The 25,188-nt window shown below is 42.9% G+C and overlaps 1 protein-coding gene across 1 annotated transcript; it reads left to right on the forward strand.

Annotated features, from left to right (window-relative positions):
* Nucleotides 1–2,572: 2,572 nt before the first annotated feature.
* On the forward strand, nt 2,573–8,621 carry LOC140122853 (uncharacterized). Its single transcript, XM_072144099.1, has 3 exons — nt 2,573–2,738; nt 3,002–8,230; nt 8,494–8,621. Exon 2 carries the CDS (start codon nt 3,250–3,252, stop codon nt 7,558–7,560), a length of 4,311 nt encoding a protein of 1,436 aa, XP_072000200.1. The 5' UTR covers nt 2,573–2,738; nt 3,002–3,249; the 3' UTR covers nt 7,561–8,230; nt 8,494–8,621.
* The last annotated feature ends 16,567 nt before the right edge of the window (nt 8,622–25,188 follow it).

Consider the following 25,188-nt stretch of genomic DNA (forward strand, 5'->3'; position numbering starts at 1 on the left):
TGTGAGTGGGGTATAGGGGCTGGTGCATGTTGTATGCAGGGGAGGGGAGCTGGTGCATATTGTGTGTGGTGAAGGGGGGCTGGTGCGTATAGTGTGCGGGGTAGAGTGGCTGGTGGATTTTGTGTGAAGGGGGAGTGGGCTTGTGCGTATTGTGTGCAGGGGATGGGGGCTGGTGCATGTTGTGAGCAGGGATAGAGAAACTTATGTGTTGTCAATAGGGGAGGGGAGCAGGTGTGTATTGTGAGCGTGGGAAGGGGGGCTAGTGCATGTTGTGAGCGTGGGAAGGTCACTTGTGTATTGTCTATAGGGAAGCAGAGCAGGTGTATGTTGTGTGTGGGGGGAGAGTGAGCTGGTGCATGTTGTGAGCGGGGAATGGGGCCAGCGCATATTGTATGTGGGGGGAGGGGGCTGGTATATGTTTTGAGCGTGGAATGTGTGTGTTGAGTGCGGGGGACGTCAATGTTGGGGCTTGTGTCTCAGGAAGGGCGGGGTTACAATGCTACGTTCATACATGTTCACTCATATCATAGTTTATACAGTTGAAAAAAAGACACATGTCCATGAAGTTCAACCAAGGAATGAAAGGGATTGGATAAGGAGGGGATTTAGGGGAAATAATTCTATATTGCATAACCGCCAATGTTATTTAGGTGTAAAAAGGTGCAACACCCCTGGCTATAGGGGAGTAGAACAGCTGTATGTTGTGTGTGGGGGAAGGGTGAGCTTGTGCATGTTGTGAGTGGGGAATGGGGGCTGGTGCAGTTTGTGTGCAGGGTGAGGGGGGCTGGTGCATGTTTTGAGCGTGGAATGGGGGCTGGTGCATGTTGAGTGCAGGGGATGTCAATGTTGGGGCTTGTGTCTCAGAAAGGGCAGGGTTACAATGCTAGGTTCATACATGTTCACTTAAATCATAGTTTATACGGTTGGAAAAAAGACACATGTACATCAAGTTCAACCAAGGAATGAAAGAGATTGGATTAGGAGGGGATTTAGGAGAAGAAAATCTATATAACATAACCGTCAATGTTATTTAGGTGTAAAAAGGTGCAACACCCCTGGCAATGCATAGGCAAGGTGGTTGTTGCGAATAGCACCCACTCCTTGTCAGGATCTATCTGGTGAACCTGCGCACCTCATCAAGAAGATACTGCTAGGAGAACTTAGTGATTGCAGCTGTAGCCACTGCCTAGTAAAGCAAGAGTTAACAATACATAATGTTATTGTCCAATGATGTTCTTGTAGAGCAAGCTGGAAGCTGCGTGGAGAAGTGCTACCATTTGACCAAGGGAGGATATAAACCCCTGGTGGGCGGAAGCACATGGTCTTAGTCTGCAGAGAGCAGTGAGGAGAGAACCAGACCTCATGGTCTGACTGCTTTAGCAGGTGTCCTAATACAAGGAACCACCGATGACTAAGGCCATTGCCTAGCACCCAGGGCAAGTCAGGAGACTTTAGCCCAGAGCCGAGATCCACCACCCGGACTCAGGTCCATCTATATCAGTCCAGCCTGAAGCTATTACCAGGCTGCATGTAACCTTCCTGTAGACCAGCTCTCTCTCACCAGCTGACCAGCTTGCTGAAATCTGGTTTGGCCGTTGCCTGCTGTTGAATAAAGAACTGTAAGTTGATTTGCACAACGATGCTCCCATCTAATCCCTTCCCTGTTCATCACCCAGGAATACCTCCTCCAGACACCTCAAGGGTTGTCCCAGGGAGAAACCATTGCATCAGCCTCTCCCTCCATATTTTTCGCACGCGTCCCTATACCAAGCGACATGACCACAGCGCGCCCAAGGCCTTTAGAAAAGGCTAGACCCTGGTGGGGGATTTGGCAAGTGGCGCCACACACAGGATACTTACTTCCTTATACTGGCACTCTGAACTGTAGTTTTATAAAGACTGTGTTGACGAAACCCTGCTGCAATACGGATTATGGCCCAAGTGAGATTGTGCTTTAGAAGATTGACTGTGTTTTATTTCTGCTACGCGCTGCAAAAATCTGCCAGCCGCCAAAACTCACTTGTGGGAATTTGCAGTCTACAGGCACCAAGCTCCGCCCATGCACAAATTTCGCAAATCCTGCATGATGGTGGGATGACTACCTGCCCCACCTTGATATAGGAGACGAACTTCAGCGTGCCTTGTGCAGTTACACAGAATCGTACATCATGGAGAGACCATAACTGCTTTCTCTGGAGGATACGCCTGAATTTCTCAAGGCCTTCTAGACTGTGATAGTGCTGGCAGCGCATCCCATTTGGCAGCCTTTCGCCGCGCATCGGCTACATTGTGGACTACACACGGGCCTCCATTCTGAACACTTATCTAAGATCGGTGACATGTGGGAGGTTTCTGTCCTCAAGACGATAACAAATTGTAAGATGGGTTTTCTCTTTTTATCTTTTAGAAATGTGTAAATTTTAGGGCTGAATAAACGTATAACCGACAAAATTTGACCATTCTAAATTTCACCTCCATTTTGATTTAATTACTATGAATGTGCTGCCCACTGGCAAATGTTATGCAGGTTAAATGATGTTCTTAATTTGTCCATTATGTAACATGTGTTTGTTTGCAGGCGCCATCTAATGGCCAAAGTTAATAACTACTTACATTCTGTTTTCCCCACCCACTAGCAGATACAAAGGATTGTGGGTAGGAGAAGGGCAGTTCCCTTCATGTCTACACAGAGAGAAGACCTATATTCAACCATCTTAGCCCTTGTTGTAGTATAGCCGGTAAGGAGACTGTATATAAGAATCTATAGCTACTAGCAGTTATAGGACCACTCTGTATAAAGTCTCTTATATGATGTAATGTATAGATCTGTAATTGCACTGTAATTGCACAGATAGGCCCAACCTCATGGTCGGCCATGTTTGGTCCCAGACTGTATATGTATCAGCTTGTTTCCTGTTATATGCTAATGTAATGTATGTAACATGCTCCTGTTATATTATTGTACTATTCTAATAGATTGTACATTCCTGTTTTTCTTCAGTTTCACCCTAATCCTACATCAGTTTAATAAAGCTACGGACTTTGAACCAGTCTCATTTGTTGAACTGTAGGAAGGCGTTTAACTGCCTGTCGAGCTCCGCATAGACCCCGGGGGTACGTGAAGTGGGGGCAGGACAGTGAAACGGCTGCTGGAAACAAGCGGGAAAGATTTAGACTACACAGAGGTCTGCTACTGTCTACGCAGTCACCTGCAAACAGGCAACACAGCAATCTCTAAACGGTCAAAGCATGTCACAAAACCAAGCGTCTTCTATCAAGACAAGATCACGGGCCAGTTCCTCAAAAGCATCTACCACTAGCAATGCAGCCGCCATCGCCCGCGCAAAAGCGGAAGCAGCGAGGACACGGGCTACCTTTGCTGAACAAGAGATGCAGCTGAAACTACAACAAGCCTCCTTAGAAGCAGAGAGGGCACGACTACAAGCACAAGAACAGGCTTCTCTGGACTTAGAAAGGGCCCGCTTGGAAGCAACACTTGAGAAGCTGACAATTGAGAGGGAAGCAGCAGCTGCCATGGCGGAAGCTGAAATCCTAGAGGCAGCCGCGTTCTCTCACAGCGAGCCCAGCAGACACAGTAGCATGCCTGATCTGGAACAAGAACCCCAGGATACACTAGAACGCACTTCAGAATATGTCCTTCAACATCCTGCGTGTAATCCTCAGACTACACATGAAACAAAGGTTACCAACTGTGAGTCAAGTCCAAGGCATCGTATTTCATGTCAAGAAGCGGACCTCAGACAACAGTTCTGCAAGCAAGAGAATGCTACGGCTCTAGTCAACTTCCCTGCCTACCAGAGAACCCAAGCTTCACCCCAGCATCCAGAAAGTTACTACACTCCCAGACAGTGTGGCACTGTGAAACCTAAAGAAGAGACTTCTGACAGGTATGGCTACACACCACACTCTCACCAAGGCAACCATTTGCCAACCTGTCTCAGCACAAACCAAGCCACAATAGACTTTGCTAAGTTCTTTGCTCGACGTGAGCTTGTCACCAAAGGACTTGTAAAGTTCAATGATCGCCCTGAGAACTATAGGGCTTGGCGATCCTCATTCCAGAGTCTTATAAGAGACTTAGACCTGTCTTCTAGGGAAGAGCTAGATCTACTGGTGAAATGGCTTGGAGATGAATCTGCTGAGCATGCTAAGAGGATCAGAGCCATTAACATAAACTATCCAGAAACAGGCTTAAAGATGATCTGGGATAGACTCGATGAATGTTATGGCTCAGCAGAGGTTATAGAAAATTCATTATTCAAAAGAATTGATGACTTCCCTAGAATAGCTAGCAAGGGCTACCAAAAACTTAGGGAACTAAGTGATCTGTTAACTGAACTACAGGTTGCCAAAGCAGAAGGAGATTTAATGGGACTTGCTTTTCTTGACACAGCCAGAGGTGTCAACCCTATAGTGCAAAAACTTCCTCACAACCTACAAGAGAAGTGGGTCAATCATGGTTTCAAGTACAAGGAAATCCATGATGTACAGTTTCCACCCTTCAGTGTATTTGTGGAATTTATTACTCAGCAAGCAAAAATCAGAAATGATCCCAGTTTCGATTTTACTCTATCCTGTGCCACTCCATCTGGTCTTAAACAACATAAAACTCCGGTAGCAGTTCACAAAACTAATGTTTCTTCTAAAAGTAATTCTTACAGGCCTTCAAGCTCCTCCCACCAGGATGGAAGATCTACGGACCCAAGTAAGCAGTGTCCCCTGCACAAGAAGCCACATTCCCTACTGAAATGCAGAGGCTTCAGAGAGAAGTCCATGGAGGACCGCAAAGCTTTCCTCAGGGAGAACAAAATCTGTTACAAGTGCTGCTTGGCAACATCACACTTCGCAAAGGACTGTAAGGTCAGTGTTAAATGTACAGAATGTGACAGCACGGATCACAACTCAGCTTTACACCCTGGGCCACCACCTTGGGCATCGTCTCATATAGAAAGTGGCCAGGAACAAGGTGGAGAGGAGGGAAATACTGAAACAGAGACACCAGACGTTACTTCTCAATGCACTGAGGTCTGCAAAGGACTTGTAGGTGGCAGGTCCTGCTCAAAAATCTGTCTTGTCAGAGTTTACCCAACGGGCTGCAAAGACAAAGCCTTCAAAGTATATGCCATTCTTGATGACCAAAGTAATAAATCTCTGGCTAGATCTACTTTCTTTGACATTTTCAACATTAAGGGACCCAGCTCTCCCTACTCCCTAAAGACTTGTGCAGGCACTGTTGAGACGGCGGGGAGAAGAGCTACTGGGTACACAATAGAGTCTATAGATGGTCGCACCTGCCTGACTCTACCAACCATAATCGAGTGTAACCAGATCCCTGATAACAGGTCTGAAATCCCTACACCAGATGTTGCAAAACACCAACCCCATTTGAAGCATATAGCTCATCTCATACCAAAGTTAGATCCTCAAGCTCAGATAATTCTGCTCCTTGGAAGAGATATCTTGCAAGTTCACAAGCCTAGACATCAAATTAATGGTCCTCACAATGCTCCATTTGCCCAGAAACTTGACCTAGGGTGGGTGATCGTAGGTGATGTTTGTATAGGTGGAGTGCACAGACCCACTTCGGTGAACAACATGCTTACCAGCACATTAGAGAATGGACGCCCTTCTCTCTTTCAACCATGTTACAGTAACATCTTCATAAAAGAGCTTCCACACAGCATTCCTCTACCCTGTCATATCACTAGCAACCTTTGTGACAACCATACTTGTACTAGTGACCATGACCACTTAGGATGCACAGTCTTCCAGAGAACAAAGGAAGACAATCAACTGGCAATGTCCTTTGAGGATAGACTGTTCTTAGAAATAATGGAGCAAGGAATAGTTAAAGACGAATCAAATAGCTGGATAGCACCTCTTCCCTTCAGACCCAAAAGACAGTGTTTGCCTAACAATCGAGAACAAGTCTATAAACGCTTTGCTTCCCTTAGACGGAATCTTCAGAAAAAGCCTGATATGAAAGACCACTTCTTTACATTTATGGAAAGAGTATTTGAGAACTCCCATGCGGAGATAGCTCCAACCTTAAAGGATTCAGAGGAATGCTGGTATCTACCTATATTTGGAGTTTACCACCCAAAGAAACCAGGACAGATAAGAGTAGTATTCGACTCTAGTGCCAAATTTGAGGGTGTTTCCTTAAATGATGTCCTACTGCCAGGTCCAGACCTCAACAACCGACTCCTTGGAGTGCTTCTCAGATTTCGAAGAGACTCTGTTGCATTTATGGCTGACATCCAACAAATGTTCCACTGCTTTCTTGTTAAAGAGGAACACCGAAATTTCCTTAGGTTCTTTTGGTTCAAGGACAACAACCCCTTGGAAGGACCCATCGAGTATCGAATGCGTGTGCACATCTTTGGTAACAGCCCTTCCCCATCAGTGGCTATATATGGACTTAAACATTCAGCCAGGGAGGGTGAGAAAGAATATGGTTCAGACGTTACACAGTTTGTCAAAAAGGACTTTTATGTGGATGACTGTTTAAAATCGCTACCTACAAATGAGTCTGCAATCAGTCTTCTTAAGAGAGCCCAAGAAATGCTTGCTAATTCAAACCTGAGACTCCATAAAATTGCCTCCAACAGCAAAAAATTGATGGAAGCATTTCCCTCTCATGATTACAGCAATGATTTAAAGGACTTAAGTACTGACACTTTTCCAATGCAACGTAGTCTTGGACTGCTCTGGGACTTAAAGTCTGACACCTTTACCTTCCGAGTCAGCGAGGAAGAGAAACCCTTTACTCGGAGAGGAGTACTATCTGCTATAAACAGCTTGTATGATCCTTTAGGGTTTGCAGCTCCTGTTACCATCCAAGGTAAAGCAATACTTAGAGATTTGACTCATGATGCCTCTGACTGGGATGAACAACTTCCCAATGAAAAGAAAGCACTGTGGGTAGAGTGGAAGGACTCTCTAACAAATCTCTCTCATCTACATGTTGCACGCTCATATGCCCCTGTCCCATCTACAGAGGTTCAGCTACAAAGACTTTATGTGTTTTCTGATGCTTCTATCAAAGCCATTGCTGCTGTGGCCTATCTTAAAACAGTAGACATTAAAGGACAATGTCATATAGGATTCGTCATGGGCAAAGCAAAACTTGCACCACTCCCTGAGCACACTATACCGAGACTAGAACTTTGTGCTGCAGTATTAGCAGTTGAGCTAGCTGAGATGATCGCAACAGAGATGCATTTGGAGATAAAAGATGCTGTGTTTTACACAGACAGCAAGGTAGTCTTGGGATATATCTACAACGAAAGCCGACGCTTCTACATGTATGTCAACAACAGGGTTCTACGAATCAGGAGGTCAACTTTGCCAAAACAGTGGCATTTTGTTCCTACTGATCAAAATCCTGCAGACCAAGCAACTAGATCTGTTGCTGCCAACCGCCTTAAAGACACTACATGGTTTACAGGTCCTGCCTTTCTATACAGCTCAGAACACGGCACTACGGATCTTAAAACATTTGAACTTGTGGATGCTGACAAGTGGATGATCCGTTGATACTTACCCCTGCAATGTTGCTTACTCAGAAGACTAAGACAACCTGTTCTCCAGCTGGAGAATTTACTACCAAAGATCTCTATAAATGCCAATGGAGGCAAGTACAAAGTCTTGCCAATACCTTTTGGGATAAGTGGAAAAAGCAGTACATCTCTACACTACAACCAAGAAATAAATGGCAGAAAACCAAACCCAACCTCAAAGTCGGTGATGTTGTGCTGATGAAAGACTGCCAGTCACACAGAAACGCGTGGCCTTTAGCTCTTGTGACTAAAAGTTTCCCAGGGGAGGATGGGAACGTCCGCAAAGTTGAAGTCAAGGTCCATGATCAGAATGAAACCAAAACGTTCTTCAGACCAGTAACTGAACTAATCTTATTGCTGTCATCTGAGGACTCTTATGGTGGCATCGATTGACGCCAGGCGGGGAGTGTGCTGCCCACTGGCAAATGTTATGCAGGTTAAATGATGTTCTTAATTTGTCCATTATGTAACATGTGTTTGTTTGCAGGCGCCATCTAATGGCCAAAGTTAATAACTACTTACATTCTGTTTTCCCCACCCACTAGCAGATACAAAGGATTGTGGGTAGGAGAAGGGCAGTTCCCTTCATGTCTACACAGAGAGAAGACCTATATTCAACCATCTTAGCCCTTGTTGTAGTATAGCCGGTAAGGAGACTGTATATAAGAATCTATAGCTACTAGCAGTTATAGGACCACTCTGTATAAAGTCTCTTATATGATGTAATGTATAGATCTGTAATTGCACTGTAATTGCACAGATAGGCCCAACCTCATGGTCGGCCATGTTTGGTCCCAGACTGTATATGTATCAGCTTGTTTCCTGTTATATGCTAATGTAATGTATGTAACATGCTCCTGTTATATTATTGTACTATTCTAATAGATTGTACATTCCTGTTTTTCTTCAGTTTCACCCTAATCCTACATCAGTTTAATAAAGCTACGGACTTTGAACCAGTCTCATTTGTTGAACTGTAGGAAGGCGTTTAACTGCCTGTCGAGCTCCGCATAGACCCCGGGGGTACGTGAAGTGGGGGCAGGACAATGAAGATCTCAAAGTTTTAACAATCTTCCTAAAAGTTATTTCTGATAGTTTGAGAGGTGTCGATTTGAACATGGGTTGATATATAGCGTTTTTTTAAATGTTAAATATTTAAAATTTATCCCCAAAATAGTCAATTCTCAAAACACGGAAAACCGATATTCGATTTGTAAGCCGCTTGACATCAAAATAAATTATCCAGACATTTCCAAAATTATGAAAATGTAAAGTAGACATATGGGAAATGTTATTCAGCAAGTTATTTAGGTGGTAAATCTATCTGCCTGAAAGTGCGATGATTTCAAAATTTAAAAAAAAAATTGTAAATAAACTCAAAACTTATCAGCCAAAATTTACCACTAAAATGAAGTACAACATGTGGGGGGAAAACAATCTCAGAATCGCTTTGATAAGTAACAGTGTTCAAAAGTTATAACCATATAAAGCGACGCAAGTCAGAATACAAAAAATGGTGCTGAGCCTTAAGATACAAAATGGCTGGGTTCTTAAGGGGTTAACAGCAACCAATGTCTTGCATAAACAATACAAGACACTGGGTATTAAGGTGGTTAAAGGAGTAGTTTTGTTTATTTAACAGGTGAATGATATTACATGAACAGGTGAATTTGGTTTTGATACTGCACCTCTTAAAACTGATAATGATGCAGTTTTAACTGCAATGTGTGAACGCAACCCAAAGTGGGACAGTGTCCAAGATGTTTTGCATTGGCAAAACACATGTTGCTTGAGCTGAACCTCATAAGAAACGCCCGAACTGCTGCAGAATCTCATTAGACACACCGAAACTGCTGCAGAACCTCATTAGACACACCATAGCTGCTGCAGAACCTCATTTAACTACACCAGAGCTGCTGCAGGACTTAATTAGACGCACAAATAAGCTACTGCATGAACCTTATAAGACACACCTGAGCTGCCGCAGAACCTCATTGGACACACCACAAAAGTAATCCCCATTCCAAGATTTGTTATGGCTTATTTAGATTGGGTTCACATCTCATTTTTGCATTTTCTTCATTATTATTTTGACATATATGTCATATCCATTGTATATGTTGGCATCTGTTTTTAAACTTAAAAAGATATACTTTTATTTAAGATTTACATTTTAAGATCCATATTTGGGTATAAAAATGGATGTCATGTATTTCTATAAAAACAAAGATACCTGCGCTGGCTATAAGGTTTTAACTATAAGATTTGAAAATCACTATACCACTATTGATCCTACAATGACTTATACATCAGTGTGCTCAATGCACTAACCTGTATGCGGCACCCCTCCTATTTGGGTAGTTTGATTCCTTCCGTTGATGAGGTTCTGGTCCCGTAAGTCTTGTGCAGAGCAATACCATTTCCGCGAGGTTTCTTTCACGTTTGTATAGCGTTTCCAAACCAAGTAGTAATCCACGAGGTGCAGATCAGCGCACCTAGTACCTATGGTGACATCACCGGTACTTCTGTTAGTCAGATCCAGCGAAGCCACCGGCCGGGGCTTGTGCGCTGATCTGCACCTCGTGGATTACTACTTGGTTTGGAAACGCTATACAAACGTGAAAGAAACCTCGCGGAAAGGGTATTGCTCTACCAGGGCCAGATTAAGGGTCCCAGAGGTATGGAGCACCTCCTTTAGGATGGGGGCCCCCCAGCTCTGCAGCAATGCGGGGCCCCCTCCCACAACGATATAAGTAAAAAGGTACCACATAGTTAGACTGTTTAAAAGCTCTAGAGATATTAGAAACCAAAAAATACTCCCGCAATACTATTTTAAAATGATACCACAATACTGTAACCAATTAAAACTACCATAAGACCAATATTCCAAACAATAGCGCATCTATTTATAAATGATTCCTACAAAATGCAGCACACAACATCACCACAACATAAAGATAATACCAACTTCCCGATAATGAGCACAAGACTCTGTACACAGACCAGAATTACCAATAATTTACCACATATAAACTCCATTTATTGATGATCTTTACAGCCATATTGTTATTATACAAACAGCACCGAGCACAGGGCAATATCACTAATAGCACCTCTTACCAGGCCCAAATATTATCATTGAATCATGATTATCACCACTACATAATAACCGACTAATACTGCAATAATATATAATAACCTACACACAGACCAGTATGTACCACCATATAGTGACCATACAGTAGTAGATACCAGTCCTGCACAGAGGCTGCAGTGTCATCCAATCACTTACAGGTGACGTCCCTCATGTTGCCTCTTCCCTTCTTTCTGATCTTCCTGGAGACTTCTTCCATCCATGACTCATCTGTGCAGGTTTATAAAACAAACATAGTTGACATCATGCTATATACTCCTCACACCTGACGCTCACACCACAACTGACCACATTGTGCCACCACATTTATCATATATACCCCTCATACGACAACTGACCACATTGTGCCACCACATTTATCATATATACCCCTCATACCACAACTGACCACACTGTACCCCCACATATATCATATATACCCCTCATACCACAACTGCCCACACTGTGCTCCCACATATATCATATATACCCCTCACACCACAACTGAACACACTGGGGGTCATTTATTAAGGGCCCGATTCGCGTTTTCCCGACGTGTTACCCGAATATTTCCGTTTTGCGCCGCTTGTACTTAAATTGCCCCGGGATTTTGGCGCACGCGATCGGATTGTGGCGCATCGGCGCTGGCATGCGCGCGACGGAAATCGGGGGGCGTGGCCGAACGAAAACCCGACGTATTCGGAAAAACCGCCGCATTTAAAAACCGAAAATGTGTCGCATAAGGACCGCTTACCTTCACCTGGTCCAGCTCGGTGCATTCCGGCGCGATGAGTTTACTTTCAGCGCAGCAGCGCCACCTGGTGGACGGCGGAAGAACTACCTTATTAAATCCCGGCCGGACCCGAATCCAGAGCGGAGAAGCCGCCGCTGGAACGCGAATGGACCGGGTAAGTAAATTTGCCCCACTGTGTCCCCACATATATTATAAACCCCTCACACCACAACTGTACACACTGGGGCAAATTTACTTACCCGGTCCATTCGCGTTCCAGCGGCGGCTTCTCCGCTCTGGATTCGGGTCTGGCCGGGATTTAATAAGGTAGTTCTTCCGCCGTCCACCAGGTGGCGCTGCTGCGCTGAAAGTAAACTCATCGCGCCGGAATGCACCGAGCTGGACCAGGTGAAGGTAAGCGGTCCTTATGCGACACATTTTCGGTTTTTAAATGCGGCGGTTTTTCCGAATACGTCGGGTTTTCGTTCGGCCACGCCCCCCGATTTCCGTCGCGCGCATGCCAGCGCCGATGCGCCACAATCCGATCGCGTGCGCCAAAATCCCGGGGCAATTTAAGTACAAGCGGCGCAAAACGGAAATATTCGGGTAACACGTCGGGAAAACGCGAATCGGGCCCTTAATAAATGACCCCCACTGTGTCCCCAAATATATCATATACACCCCTCACACCACAACTGTACACACTGGGGGTCATTTACTAAGGGCCCGATTCGCGTTTTCCCGACGTGTTACCCGAATATTTCCGATTTGCGCCGCTTGTACATGAATTGCCCCGGGTTTTTGGCGCACGCGATCGGATTGTGGCGCATCGGGGCCGGCATGCGCGCGACAGAAATCGGGGGGGCGTGGCCGAACGAAAACCCGACGTATTCGGAAAAACCGACGCATTTAAAAACCGGAAATGTGTCGCTTGGGGAGCGCTCACCTTCACCTTCTATGGGATGGTGCATTCCGGGGCGTTAAGATTATTTTCGGCGCTGCAGCGCCACCTGGTGGACGGCGGAGGAACTACTATCTTAAATCCCAGCCGGACCCGAATCCTGTTCAGAGAACGCGCCGCTGGATCGCGAATGGGCCGGGTAAGTAAATGTGCCCCATTGTGTCCCCACATATATCATATATACCCCTCACACCACAACTGAACACACTGGGGCAGATTTATCAAGCAGTCTGAAAGTCAGAATATTTCCAGTTGCCCATGGCAACCAATCACAGCTCAGCTTTCATTTCACCAGTGCTCATGAATATTTTAAAGGGGAGCTGTGATTGGTTGCCATGGGCAACTGGAAATATTCTGACTTTCAGACTGCTTGATAAATCTGCCCCACTGTGTCCCCACATATATCATATATACCCCTCACACCACAACTGTACACACTGTGTCCCCACATATATCATATATACCCCTCACACCACAACTGACCACACTGTGCCCCCACATATATCATATATACCCCTCACACCACAACTGACCATACTGTGCTCCCACATATATCATATATACCCCTCACACCACAACTTCCCACACTGTGCTCCCACATATATCATATATACCCCTCACACTACAACTGACCACACTGTGCCCCCACATATATCATATATACCCCTCACACCACAACTGACCACACTGTGCCCCCACATATATCATATATACCCCTCACACCACAACTGACCACATTGTGCCACCACATATATCATATATACCCCTCACACTACAACTGACCACACTGTGCCCCCACATATATCATATATACCCCTCACACCACAACTGACCACACTGTACCCCCCACATATATCATATATACCCCTCACACCACAACTGACCACACTGTACCCCACATGTATCATATATACCCCTCATACCACAACTGACCACACTTTACCCCCACATATATCATATATACCCCTCATACCACAACTGACCACATTGTGTCACCACATTTATCATATATACCCCTCATACCACAACTGACCACACTGTGCCCCCACATATATCATATATACCCCTCATACCACAACTGACCACACTGTACCCCCACATATATCATATATACCCCTCATACCACAACTGACCACATTGTGCCACCACATTTATCATATATACCCCTCATACCACAACTGACCACATTGTGCCACCACATATATCATATATACCCTCACACCACAACTGATCACACTGTACCTCCACATATATCATATATACCCCTCACACCACAACTGACCACACTGTACCCCCACATATATCATATATACCCCTCACACCACAACTGATCACACTGTGCCCCCACATATATCATATATACCCCTCACACTACAACTGACCACACTGTACCCCCACATATATCATATATACCCCTCACATCACAACTGACCACACTGTGCCCCCACATATATCATATATACCCCTCACACCACAACTGACCACACTGTGCCCCCACATATATCATATATACCCCTCACACCACAACTGACCACACTGTACCCCACATGTATCATATATACTCCTCGCACACCACAACTGACCACACTGTACCCCACATAAATCATATATACCCCTCACACCACAACTGTCCACACTGTACCCCTTACATATATACTGCTCACACCACAACTGACCACACTGTGCACCCATAATGCTAGACAAAGGGTTCCCCATAGAGCTTCATTAGGTAGGCCTCTCCCTTAGAAATTTATTAGGCAGGGCTCTCCTTTAATAAATCATTAGGTAAGCCCCCTTAGGAATTTATTAGGCACAGGGTTAATACACACACAGTGATGTCACAGCACAGGGGGTTAATACACACACACAGTGATGTCACAGCACAGGGGGTTAATACACACACACAGTGATGTCACAACACAGGGGGTTAATACACACACACAGTGATGTCACAGCACAGTGGGCTGATACACTAACACAGTTATGTCACAACACAGAGGGTTAACACACACAGTGATGTCACAGAACAGGGGGCAAATACACAAAGTGATGTCACAGCACCAACGTTATCAATAAGAGAAAGCATAACAATTACCGATGACAATAACCCCACACCCCAATGCTGGCTCATTATGGACACTATGAATATATCAGGACATGTACAGTACAAACTGAGAGCTGTCTCACACTAGAAGGTTAATCTGTGAGTACAATACTGCAGAAGTGGCTTCTAGTACCTCACAGGTGACATGTCTTCTCCTTCAGGGCCAGAATCGACGTAACTTTTGGCTGAAGAATTTTGCAGCAGATGTCTTCAGCTCCCAGCAGCACATGCCCCACACTGTGCACCTAAAAATACCACAGTTACTCACAGTATAATGTCACCTGGATAACAGAATAATGCCCCCCCCCCACCAAATATACCCCATAATAAAACCACTCTGCATATATCAAAGAACACATTGCGACCCCCAATATATTACTATACTACAGCCCTTGAATAAATAATACTGTACCCCTAATTATATATGTTGCCCCCCAATTGATGACTTAATTTATAAGGCCCCCTTTAATTAATTAATTTACCTATTTATAGCCCTCTATACTGGGGTGCCCCATGCATTTTAGATGCTGGTCATCTCAAGAAATTATTTAATATATGGCCCCCCATTTACTTAATGTACTGCCCCCATCAATGAATTATCTAATATACTGCAGGATTTTTGCGGGATGAGCGGACGTCTTCTTTGCTATCATTGTTACTGTGCAGGACACTGCTCAGGACTGTACAACCTTTTGGTCAATTTTTGTAAAATTTTTTATATGTAGCAAAATAGTGAAAAAGTGGCGTTTCAGACATTTGAGCGCTGTTATCCGTTATGGGGATCAACACCGTGAATAACCGTTATTATATTTTGATAGATCAAACATTTTGGAATGAGGTGATAGCTAATACGTTTATGATTTTACTTGTTTACTTTTATATCAGTTCTAGGAAAAGAGGGTGACTTGAACTTTTAGGTTTTATTTTTTTCCCCTTTTTCATATATTTTTTTCAACTTTTCAGACCCACTAGGGTACTTTAACCCTAGGTTGTCTGACTGATCCTATCATATACTGCCATACTACGGTATGGCAGTATATGGGGATTTTCCATATAATCTATTACAATATGCAAATTGTACATTGTTATAAATTAGCAGGAATGTAACAGCTTCGGGCCTTGTAAAGACCCCAGGCTGTCACAGCAATGGATTGTTGCTCCCCAATGACGTCATGGGGAGCAATGATCAAAACAAAGAAGGGGGCGTCCTCTCATCTTTTGACTACCACTGGCGGCTTTGCCAGCTATGATCAAGGGGTTAACACCCGCATATTTGTACCATTTGTGGGTGTTAGCAGTGAGTGTTTGCAGCAATATGCAGCAAAACCCTTGTCTGTATGACGAGACCTCGGTCTGTGATCCCTCTTGATAAATGCTTAAAAACTCCATGCCGTAATAGTACAGCGTGGAGCGTTCAGAATTTAATATACTAGAATGAATATTGGAATACTAATAATAAATTGTATGATATGTCCCCCCCACACAATGAATTATTTGATATGCTGCCCCCCCCCCACAATGATTTATTTGATATGCTGCCCCCCCACAATGATTTATTTGATATGCTGCCCCCCACAATGAATTAAATGATATGCCGCCCCCCCCCCCCCCCCCCCACAATGAATTTCCGGCCGCATCGAGCACTATACAGTGACGGGCAGGAGCTTCCTGTCCGGACGGACGGAGGTCCCTGCCCGTCTACCGAGGCGAGTGTCGGGGCCTGCCGGGGCCCCAGCAAGAGCATGAATATCGGCGCTATTGGAGCGCCAGGCCGGGGGCCCCCAACCAATAAATCCGGATCCGGGGGCCCGGCGCTAGCGCTCCAATAGCGCCAATGATGATCCGGCTCTGTGCTCTACACAAGACTTACGGGACCAGAACCTCATAAATGGAATTTATCAAACTTCCCAAATAGGAGGGGTGCCGCATACAGGTTAGTGCATTGAGCACACTGATGTATAAGTCATTGTAGGATCAATAGTGGTATAGTGATTTTCGAATCTTGTAGTTAAAACCTTATAGCCAGCGCAGGTATCTTTGTTTTTATAGAAGTAGCTATTTTGTAGCAGTGAAGAGGCACACTGTCCTTACCAGCAAAGGTTTTTTTTTGCTTATTAAAAGCACTCCATCGAACCTATCTACAGCCCTGCGCCAGTGTATATCAAAGGATGTCATGTATTGATGGAAAGGCTGTATCACTTCATGTCTATAGACACCAATGTTAAAAAAAGTATACATTTTGCATATGTTTTCCAAAAGTACATGAAAATGCAGAAATCACTATATACATGCCCCAACAATCACTGTATACAGCTTCCCTAGCAATCACTGTGTACACCCCCCTGGTAATCGCTATTTACAGCCCCCCAGCAATAACTATATACAGCTCACCCAGCAATCACTATATACAGCCCCCCCCAGCAATCACTATATAAAGCTCCCCCAGCAACCATTATATACAGCTCCCCCAGCAATCACTAAATACAGCTTCCTCAGCAATCACTATATACAGCCTCCTAGTAATCACTATATACAGCCCCCATATAATAACTATATACAGTCCTCCTATAATAACTATATAGACTCCCTATAATAACTATTTACACTCCCTATAATAACTACATACACCCCCCATAATAAATATATACAATTCCCCTTATAATAGCTATATACAGTCCTAGGTAAAATAATAAAATTGTACTCACCTTCCAGCGTTCCCCTGATGCGCACCGACCTCCTTCCCTTTCCTAGCAGTGTCAAGATACTAGTGGATATCATATTTAAACAAAGAAGACGGCACCCTGCTACAGACGTGCAGCATGTGACGTCGCAGATCTTTGTTTACATCCGATCGTCTATGGTGTCTCTATTGAACTTTGCCTTATCCCACAATTTTTTCATCTTTAAGGAAACCTTCTACCTACAGCTCCAGGGAACGGCAATGGGGGCGGCATGTGCGCCCTCATATGCCAACCTTTTCCTGGGGCTGTGGGAGAGGGATATTTTCCTTGTTAATCCGAAACCATTCACGGAAAGGGTACACATGTGGTCTAGATTTATAGACGACATTGTGCTGATTTGGCAGGGTTCAGAGGAGGAATTACACAAGTTTATGCAAGAACTCAACACTAATGACAAAAACATTAAACTTACCTACAGGATGGGCAGGCAAAACATTGAATTTCTCGATGTTCTGTTTAATGTTGATGACAGGGGGATGATCGTTTGTGACGCATTCAGAAAAGAAACCTCAACTAATTCACTACTACACGCGTCGTCCTCCCATCCCCGGAAGCTGATACATAATATACCGGTAGGTCAATTCCTGAGGATAAGGCGGATCTGTAATACAGATACCCACTTTGAGAAACAAGCCACTGACATGAAATTAAGATTTCAGGAACGGGGATACCCGATGCGTGCAATACAAAATGGATATAAGCGAGCAAAAAGCACGAGAAGGGAGGACCTGCTGGTTCCAAAACCAAAAAGAGAAGAGGACAAAGACCTGGTAAGGTTCATCACAACTTTTGATACGCATAGTGATAAAGTGAGGTCCATCCTAACCAGACACTGGCCAATTTTATGTATTGATCACACACTTGGCAGGTACCTTCAGAAACAACCCTCTATAACTTACCGTCGATCAAAGAATTTGAAGGACCATCTGGTTAAAAGCTATTACAGGGGTCCAACACCAAACAAATTATTTGGATCTAAAGGACCGAAGTGGGGCTGGAAGACATGTGGTTCTTGTGTGGCGTGTCCAAACATCGAAAACTCCACATCATTCTGGAACTCTTCCAAATGTAAGGAGTATAAAATAACACATTCTATTTGCTGTACCACGGTGGGGGTGATCTACATGGCATCATGTCCATGCGGTTTGTCTTATGTGGGTTTGACTTCCAGAGAACTTCGAAGAAGAGTAAGAGAACATGTACTGGGCATAGAAGCAGCCAAGAATGCTAACTGTGAAAGGGATCTGAAAACTCTTCCACGACATTTTAAACAGTACCACAACTGTGACGGTTCCCTTCTTAAGGTAAGGGGTATCGATAGAGTTCTTTTTGATAATCGGGGTGGCAACTGGAAAAAACTCCTTGCACAAAAGGAGGCAAAATGGATTTATGAGCTAGATACCTTGTCTCCTAAGGGCCTTAATGAAAATTTGAGCTTTTTGTCCTTTCTGTAATTATGTAAATCCTGTGTCTTATCATATTTGGGTCTTGGTGCTATGTACATTAAAGTTTTAGGAACGGTTAATCGTACTGATTTTAACTTTTAATTTTAATGTGTTTTCTGTATTCCTGTCTTTGTTTTGTTTCCATGTAGTTCTTATATGTACAGATCGGCCTATCAATTAGACGAGATCTATGGACATTTTTGACAAGAAAAAGAAGACCTTAGATATTCTCTTCTCATCCATCCCCACCCTCAGCCGCTTCATAAATATAACCATTGCTTTTTACCTCATTTTCACGTTTTCTCACTGAGCACGGGTTTTGCACTGCATGTCACGATTCACTGTTTTTTCTATCCACATTCTGTATGGTCTTGCCTATATGCACTTTACTATTCATATTTTTTATATATATAACATGTTTACTGATATGATGCACTTTATTAATTATTTTATATATTGTCACAGCGTTTTACTGAATTTATCCACATGATGTATTTATATTTATGTGTCCCATCCTATATTTATATATTGTCACAGCGTTTTACTGAATGTATCCACATGATGTATTTATATTAATGTGTCCCATCCAAGATGTGCTTGCTCCTTTTTTCCTTTGGCACATTCTAGCACATGCACTTTATTACTAGGTATCTATGACAACCAGGAAACATTACCTGTAGGTAGATACCGTCTGTGTGAGCATGAGCGAGATCTCGCGAGATGTGACGTCACGCACCCCGGGATCTCGCGCGAGTTACCACATAGGAAACAGGGTGTTACTAGCTAAGTCTCGCGGCAGGAAGACAGCGAACATGCAGGTGATTATAGCGCTCTCAGGTTAAGGTTATTCATGACTAATTACGTCCATATAGACATTGGCTGGTCTGTGAATAAATTAGTGGAATACTGTGTATGTGGCACTCCCCCAGAAGAAGCCTTGAAGGCGAAACACGTGTCGCGGTCCCTGCACATCACTGCGGTCTGTATATACTTTACATTAGTGGTTTTTCCGATGATCCCCCATATCTATCTGTTCCTGGTGGGTTCCCTAGACCAATGAGGTATATAGGAATGTATCTTTATTAGGAGATTGTGCACTGTATTAACTGAATAGGACAGATAAGGTCCTTGCTGACAGTTGCTATGTATCATGAGTGAAAACACCACTTCTCAAACATATCACTATGCGGGTTTTGTGCATTGTATATTAGTCTGTGTGTTGTCTTTGTGTTTCCATTTTATCCCTACGGGAAGCTTTTTTGATTAACTAATAAAGTTTATTGAATTTTTGACAATTATATATGGTATTTGGTTATTTACTCATACTCAATAGGGGTGTATGCTTTAGGAAGGGAGGTGGTGTGTTTTGCCCTACGACCACCCCCATATACTGTTTGGTGTATCCGATCCGACTTACTGTTCCCTCATTCTGCCATAGACTTATTCAGGACACATTGGTGGGATTTGGTCCGGGGAGCCCGGAGCCAAATACACTGTTGGTGATTCGCCAACATTTGGTGGGTGCCCCTTTAAGGACAAAGTGGTGGGGTGGTGCCCCCCCCCTCCCCTATAATCCGGCCCTGGCAGCAGCCCATGTTTTTATTAAAAAAAAAAAGGATACCGACACAAAGGACAACAAACATGCACTGTGAATCTGTCATGTCCGTAGACATGAATGGATACACCACAGCACAGGTTTTGATAATTTTTTCGCTGGTAGCAGTATGCAAAAAAAAGAGATGAGAACCCAGCCTTATTGTCGGTTATGGTTAGCTGACTCCACCTACTTGTGATGGTCACGCCTACATAAAATAGGCTTCTGCCTATATCGGAGATAAAACAGCAATAAAACTGAGTAAAATTGTAAAGTAAAGGGGTAAAAATAATGTTTATTGTGTTAACATTACTGTGGGGTTATAATTTGAGAACTTACTTTCATGGGCAAACCCCTTTAACAGTTTTGTTACAGTATCCAATATTAATTTTTATATTGTCAAGTGCCAGAAATAAGCAATTATCGCAAGGCTGGTGAAAAAAAATATTACTTTTTGGCTGCCTTACAGATCTTATATTACTGGTACCTTGATGTACTGTATTATTAAACCTGATTGCAGAATGTTAGCTTGTCCCTTCTTCGAGCCACAGCTGTTTCCCTATTAAATACTCCCCCATCTGTCTCTCCTTTTATAAAGCTGGAGGCAGTATAGCATAAGAAGTGAAGCAATTCAGTGCTATTTGGGATAAACATAACTGAAACTTGAACATTTGCCATATTTGATGTTTAAATGCTGTATAGAGGGCTGTCAAAAACAAGTACATGTTTGAATTTCAAGAATAAAATTGTGATTAGTTTTACAATCTAAATTATTTCTACATTAGCTGTCTATAACAGCATTTTTATTGACTTGCCACTAACATTTTTAGCATTTTCATATCAGCTGTTACCTATCTGGTCAAGGTGTTATACCGTAGCTAAGCAATGAGGTTATTCTTCTACAATGCTGGTAACGAACAGGAATGGTTTTCACCTTAGGTAGACAGGTACTGTTTGTGAATGCATTTTAGTGGAAAAATTGTCCGTACAGTTTCACAGGTTTGTTGAGATTGACCCTTGATTCTAATAACACTTTACCTTAGTATCCTGTGGCTTAGAACAAGTAGATCAAATGTGACGCCAGAGGCTGACACTACAACAGATGGACTCCCTATGCAACACCTTTGACACTATGTAGCATTTATGCTCTGATGAAATTTGAATTTTCAAAAGGAAAATTGATTAAAATTGCTCATGATAACATACATAAAAGTAAATAACTAGCCATAAAATCGTAAATATTAAAAGAAAATCAATACGTTTATTAATTTTTGTTTAATAACAATTTTATATTTTACATAATACATATTTACAGACTGACACAATTCAAAACCACAAATCACATCCAACCCTTAGATATTTTAAGTAAGATTAATGAAGATAAATGTTCATTGCACAATTTTCCTACGTCTTATATGATTTCTTTCAAGCAAGACATTCAGACATCTCTTGAAATTATACAGATTAACCAATATTGGGGCAACAGATATCATGGTCTCACTGTAAGATCCATGAAATTTCTGCATTGATACTCTAGGCATAGAGTATGTTTTTTTGCCGCTGTTACGGTATAGGTCTAAAAGATTGGTTCTGTCAATTAACATATTGTATACTACACAAATTGAATAAACTGAATTTTGATACACTGTTTTTGTACTCTAATGGCCCTTTCCCTTAATTTAAATTAGTTGCTTTCTCTGTACCCATTGAAGTTTAGCTATTTTCACCTTATAGATTCTTGCCAGAACTGTACATATTATCTAGAGATGATCGAACGAAGGAGCACTCCAATAAAATGTGATTGGTTTATTCTCCAACAATGGATAAACCAATGACATTTTATTGGAGTTCTGCTTGCTTGAACACTTAATTTGTGGTTTACATGCACCTTGGAGCTGGACCGTTTGAGGCATTCACCACCACCTGTAGGGTGAGAAGGTAAGAGTTCTCCTTATGGAGAGTTTGCATATTAAGGTGCCTTATAGGCATGTGGAGACTTAAAGCCATAGATGCTCTACTAGGGAATTCTGGGAAGTATGCAAATATGTTTTCCAAGGTGTAAATGGAAAACAATGCCTCCTTTTGCTACCGTGTAAGGCAGCCCCCTTATGCCAAGTATGACCTACAAGAAGTCTAAAAACATGATGTTAACAGTAAATATGACCTACAGCGCTGCTGCTCCTTCCTTAATATTGCTGATTTTGTATCTAGAAGTGAGGAAAGTGAGTCGCATAAAGTGGAATTTGATCTGCCTACTTATAACAGTTTGTGGTAAAATATTATATTGGGGTCACTTTCACCTTCAGTGAAATATACTTCATTATCTGCCTGGATACAATTGCTTGTTGAATAATTAAATTGGTGACATCTTCCCATTGCTGTATCTTACTGGGTTCAGTTGAAATTTGAATGATATCTTGAAGGGTGCATTCACTTTTAATTACTATATACTGCTCTATCCCTCTTGTTGTAATTGAAATTTTAATATCTTTTGAATTCACATTCCCTGTTATTTACTGTGAAATCCACTGCTTTATATTATTGGGTGCATTTGACATTTGAATATCTTGATGGAGTTACGTTCCTCTTTGGTTACTGTGAAATACACTGCGTTATCATATTGGGTTCCACTTACATATGAATATCTTGAGGGGTCGCTTTTCCCTTTTGTTTCTATGAAATCAACTGCTGTATCTTATTGGGTACAATTGACATTATAATATCTTAGTGGGTCATTTTCCCCTCTAGTTGTTATGACATATACTGCACTACGTCTGCAGTTATAGGGTCAAACAGACTCCTGGGACCTTGAAAGGGACAAACAGTGGCAAAAAGGTTGATAAAGCTGGAAGAAGAAGCATCAGAGAAAACAGGGTTGGTAGCAGCAGCAACCGGTCCCTTCAAGCAGTCGTGTCCTGGTAACCAATCCTGCAGTTATAGATTTGTGGGTTCTTCAAACACCACAATTTCTTGGACTAGCCCAGGAAAAGGCTCTGGGCCCTCAAACTGACGCTTAGTTTTGCTACTCCTTCTATACGCAATAGTTCTCTTCTGTTTTACAGTGACGATGAGTGGATTGAGGACAGTCAGGAGGCCATCCAATATTTAGAGGAGAGGTCCACTGCATCCTCCAATGTGGCAGAAGAAAAAGTATAGTGGTTGTAAAGCTCTGTACTCGATAGTCTGGGATAGGTCAGCTGAAGACCCAAATTTGGCAATATGAAAGATATGTGGCCAAAAAGTGAAGCTTGGCTGCCCTGCAAATTAATGCATGCTGAGACACCCTCCAGACAACATCCAGGTACATGTTTGCATAGTCAAGAGGATTAGATGTGCACATAAACGTGTAAAAATTGTGCAGAAAATTAGAGGGGAGATCAGCATTTTCTACCCATGGACCCCACAGCTTCTCGAATAACCTTGCATTTTCAATATACCCCTTTTTTATCCTGCCAATTCCATTCATTATAGACACATACTCCTAAATGGTAGGTGCAGAGGAACACGGCCAATGCAGGGCTATCAGTTTGCATGCCTGAAAACGCATTCTCCAAAAGTTTCAAGTGAACCTACTCATTAGATCCTCCCCCACCAAAAGGTCTAAGACACATACAATAGAGATGTTGTTAGGATAATACCAAGTATCTTGAGTACCAGAGCCTTATACTCCCACATCATATGCATCCAGTGTGCCCCATCCATCCTGCATCTGGGACAGGGAACATTATGTTTAAATTTGACTCTACAAAGCCAGCAGGGGGTTCTATATACCCTGTGCAGGAGGAACAACTGGAAAAGTCAGTGAGCATCCCACAGTAAAAATTTTGGGGCACAAAGCATTAGAGCCGATCATTGCTCATCAGATAAAGAATCTACAGTACAGACCAAAAGTTTGGACACACCTTCTTATTCAAAGAGTTCTGTATTTTCACAAATACATGGCTATAAAAATTGTAGATTCCCACTGAAGGCATTAAAACTATGAATTAACACATGTGGAATTCTATACTTAACAAAAAGGTGTGAAACTGAAAATATGTCTTGTATTTTATTTTCTTTAAAGTAGCCACCTTTTGCTTTGATCACTGCTTTACACACTCTTGGCATCCTCTTGATGAGCTTCAAGAGGTAGTCACCAGAAAAGGTTTTCCCATCACAGGTGTGCCCTGTCAGGTTTTATAAGTGGGATTTCTTACCTTATAAATGGTGTTGGAACCATCAGTTGTGTTGTGCAGAAGTCAGGAGGATACACTGATGTAGCTGATAGTCCTACTGAATAGACTGGCCATCAAAAAAAAATTGTGAAAACTTTGAAAGTGTTGCCAAGTGCAGTTGCAAAAACCATCAAGCGCTACAAAGAAACTGGCTCACATGAGAATCATCCCAGGAAAGGAAGACCAAGAGTCACCTCTGCTGCAGAGAAAAAGTTCATCCCAGTCACTAGACTCAGATTAGAGACCTGGTCAATGCCACACAAAGTTCTAGCAGAAGACACATCTCTACAACAACTGTTCAGAGGAGACTCTGTGCAGCAGCCTTCATGGTAAAATAGCTGCTAGGAAACCACTGCTAAGGACAAGCAACAAGCAGAAGAGACTTGTTTGGGCTAAAGAACACAAGGAATGGACATAAGACCAGTGGAAATCTGTGCTTTGGCCCGAGTCCAAAATTGAGATCTTTGGCTCCAACCGCTATGTCTTTGTGCGAGGCAGAAAAGGTGAACAAATGGTCGCTACATGCCTGGTTACCACCGTGAAGCATGGAGCAGGAGGTGTGATGGTGTGGGGGTGCTTTAATGGTGACAATTAAAGATGGGCGAATCGACTCGAACGAAGTGGAAATCAATACGAATTTCATGGAAAACTCAATTCGTCACGAATCCAAAGTTTACACT

Source organism: Engystomops pustulosus, chromosome 3, assembly GCF_040894005.1.
Source record: "Engystomops pustulosus chromosome 3, aEngPut4.maternal, whole genome shotgun sequence".
Classification (NCBI taxonomy): domain Eukaryota; kingdom Metazoa; phylum Chordata; class Amphibia; order Anura; family Leptodactylidae; genus Engystomops; species Engystomops pustulosus.

What these genes read in the sequence shown, in the direction of transcription:
- LOC140122853 (XM_072144099.1), top strand. Translation starts at nt 3,250, where the DNA reads ATGTCACAAAACCAAGCGTCTTCTATCAAGACAAGATCACGGGCCAGT.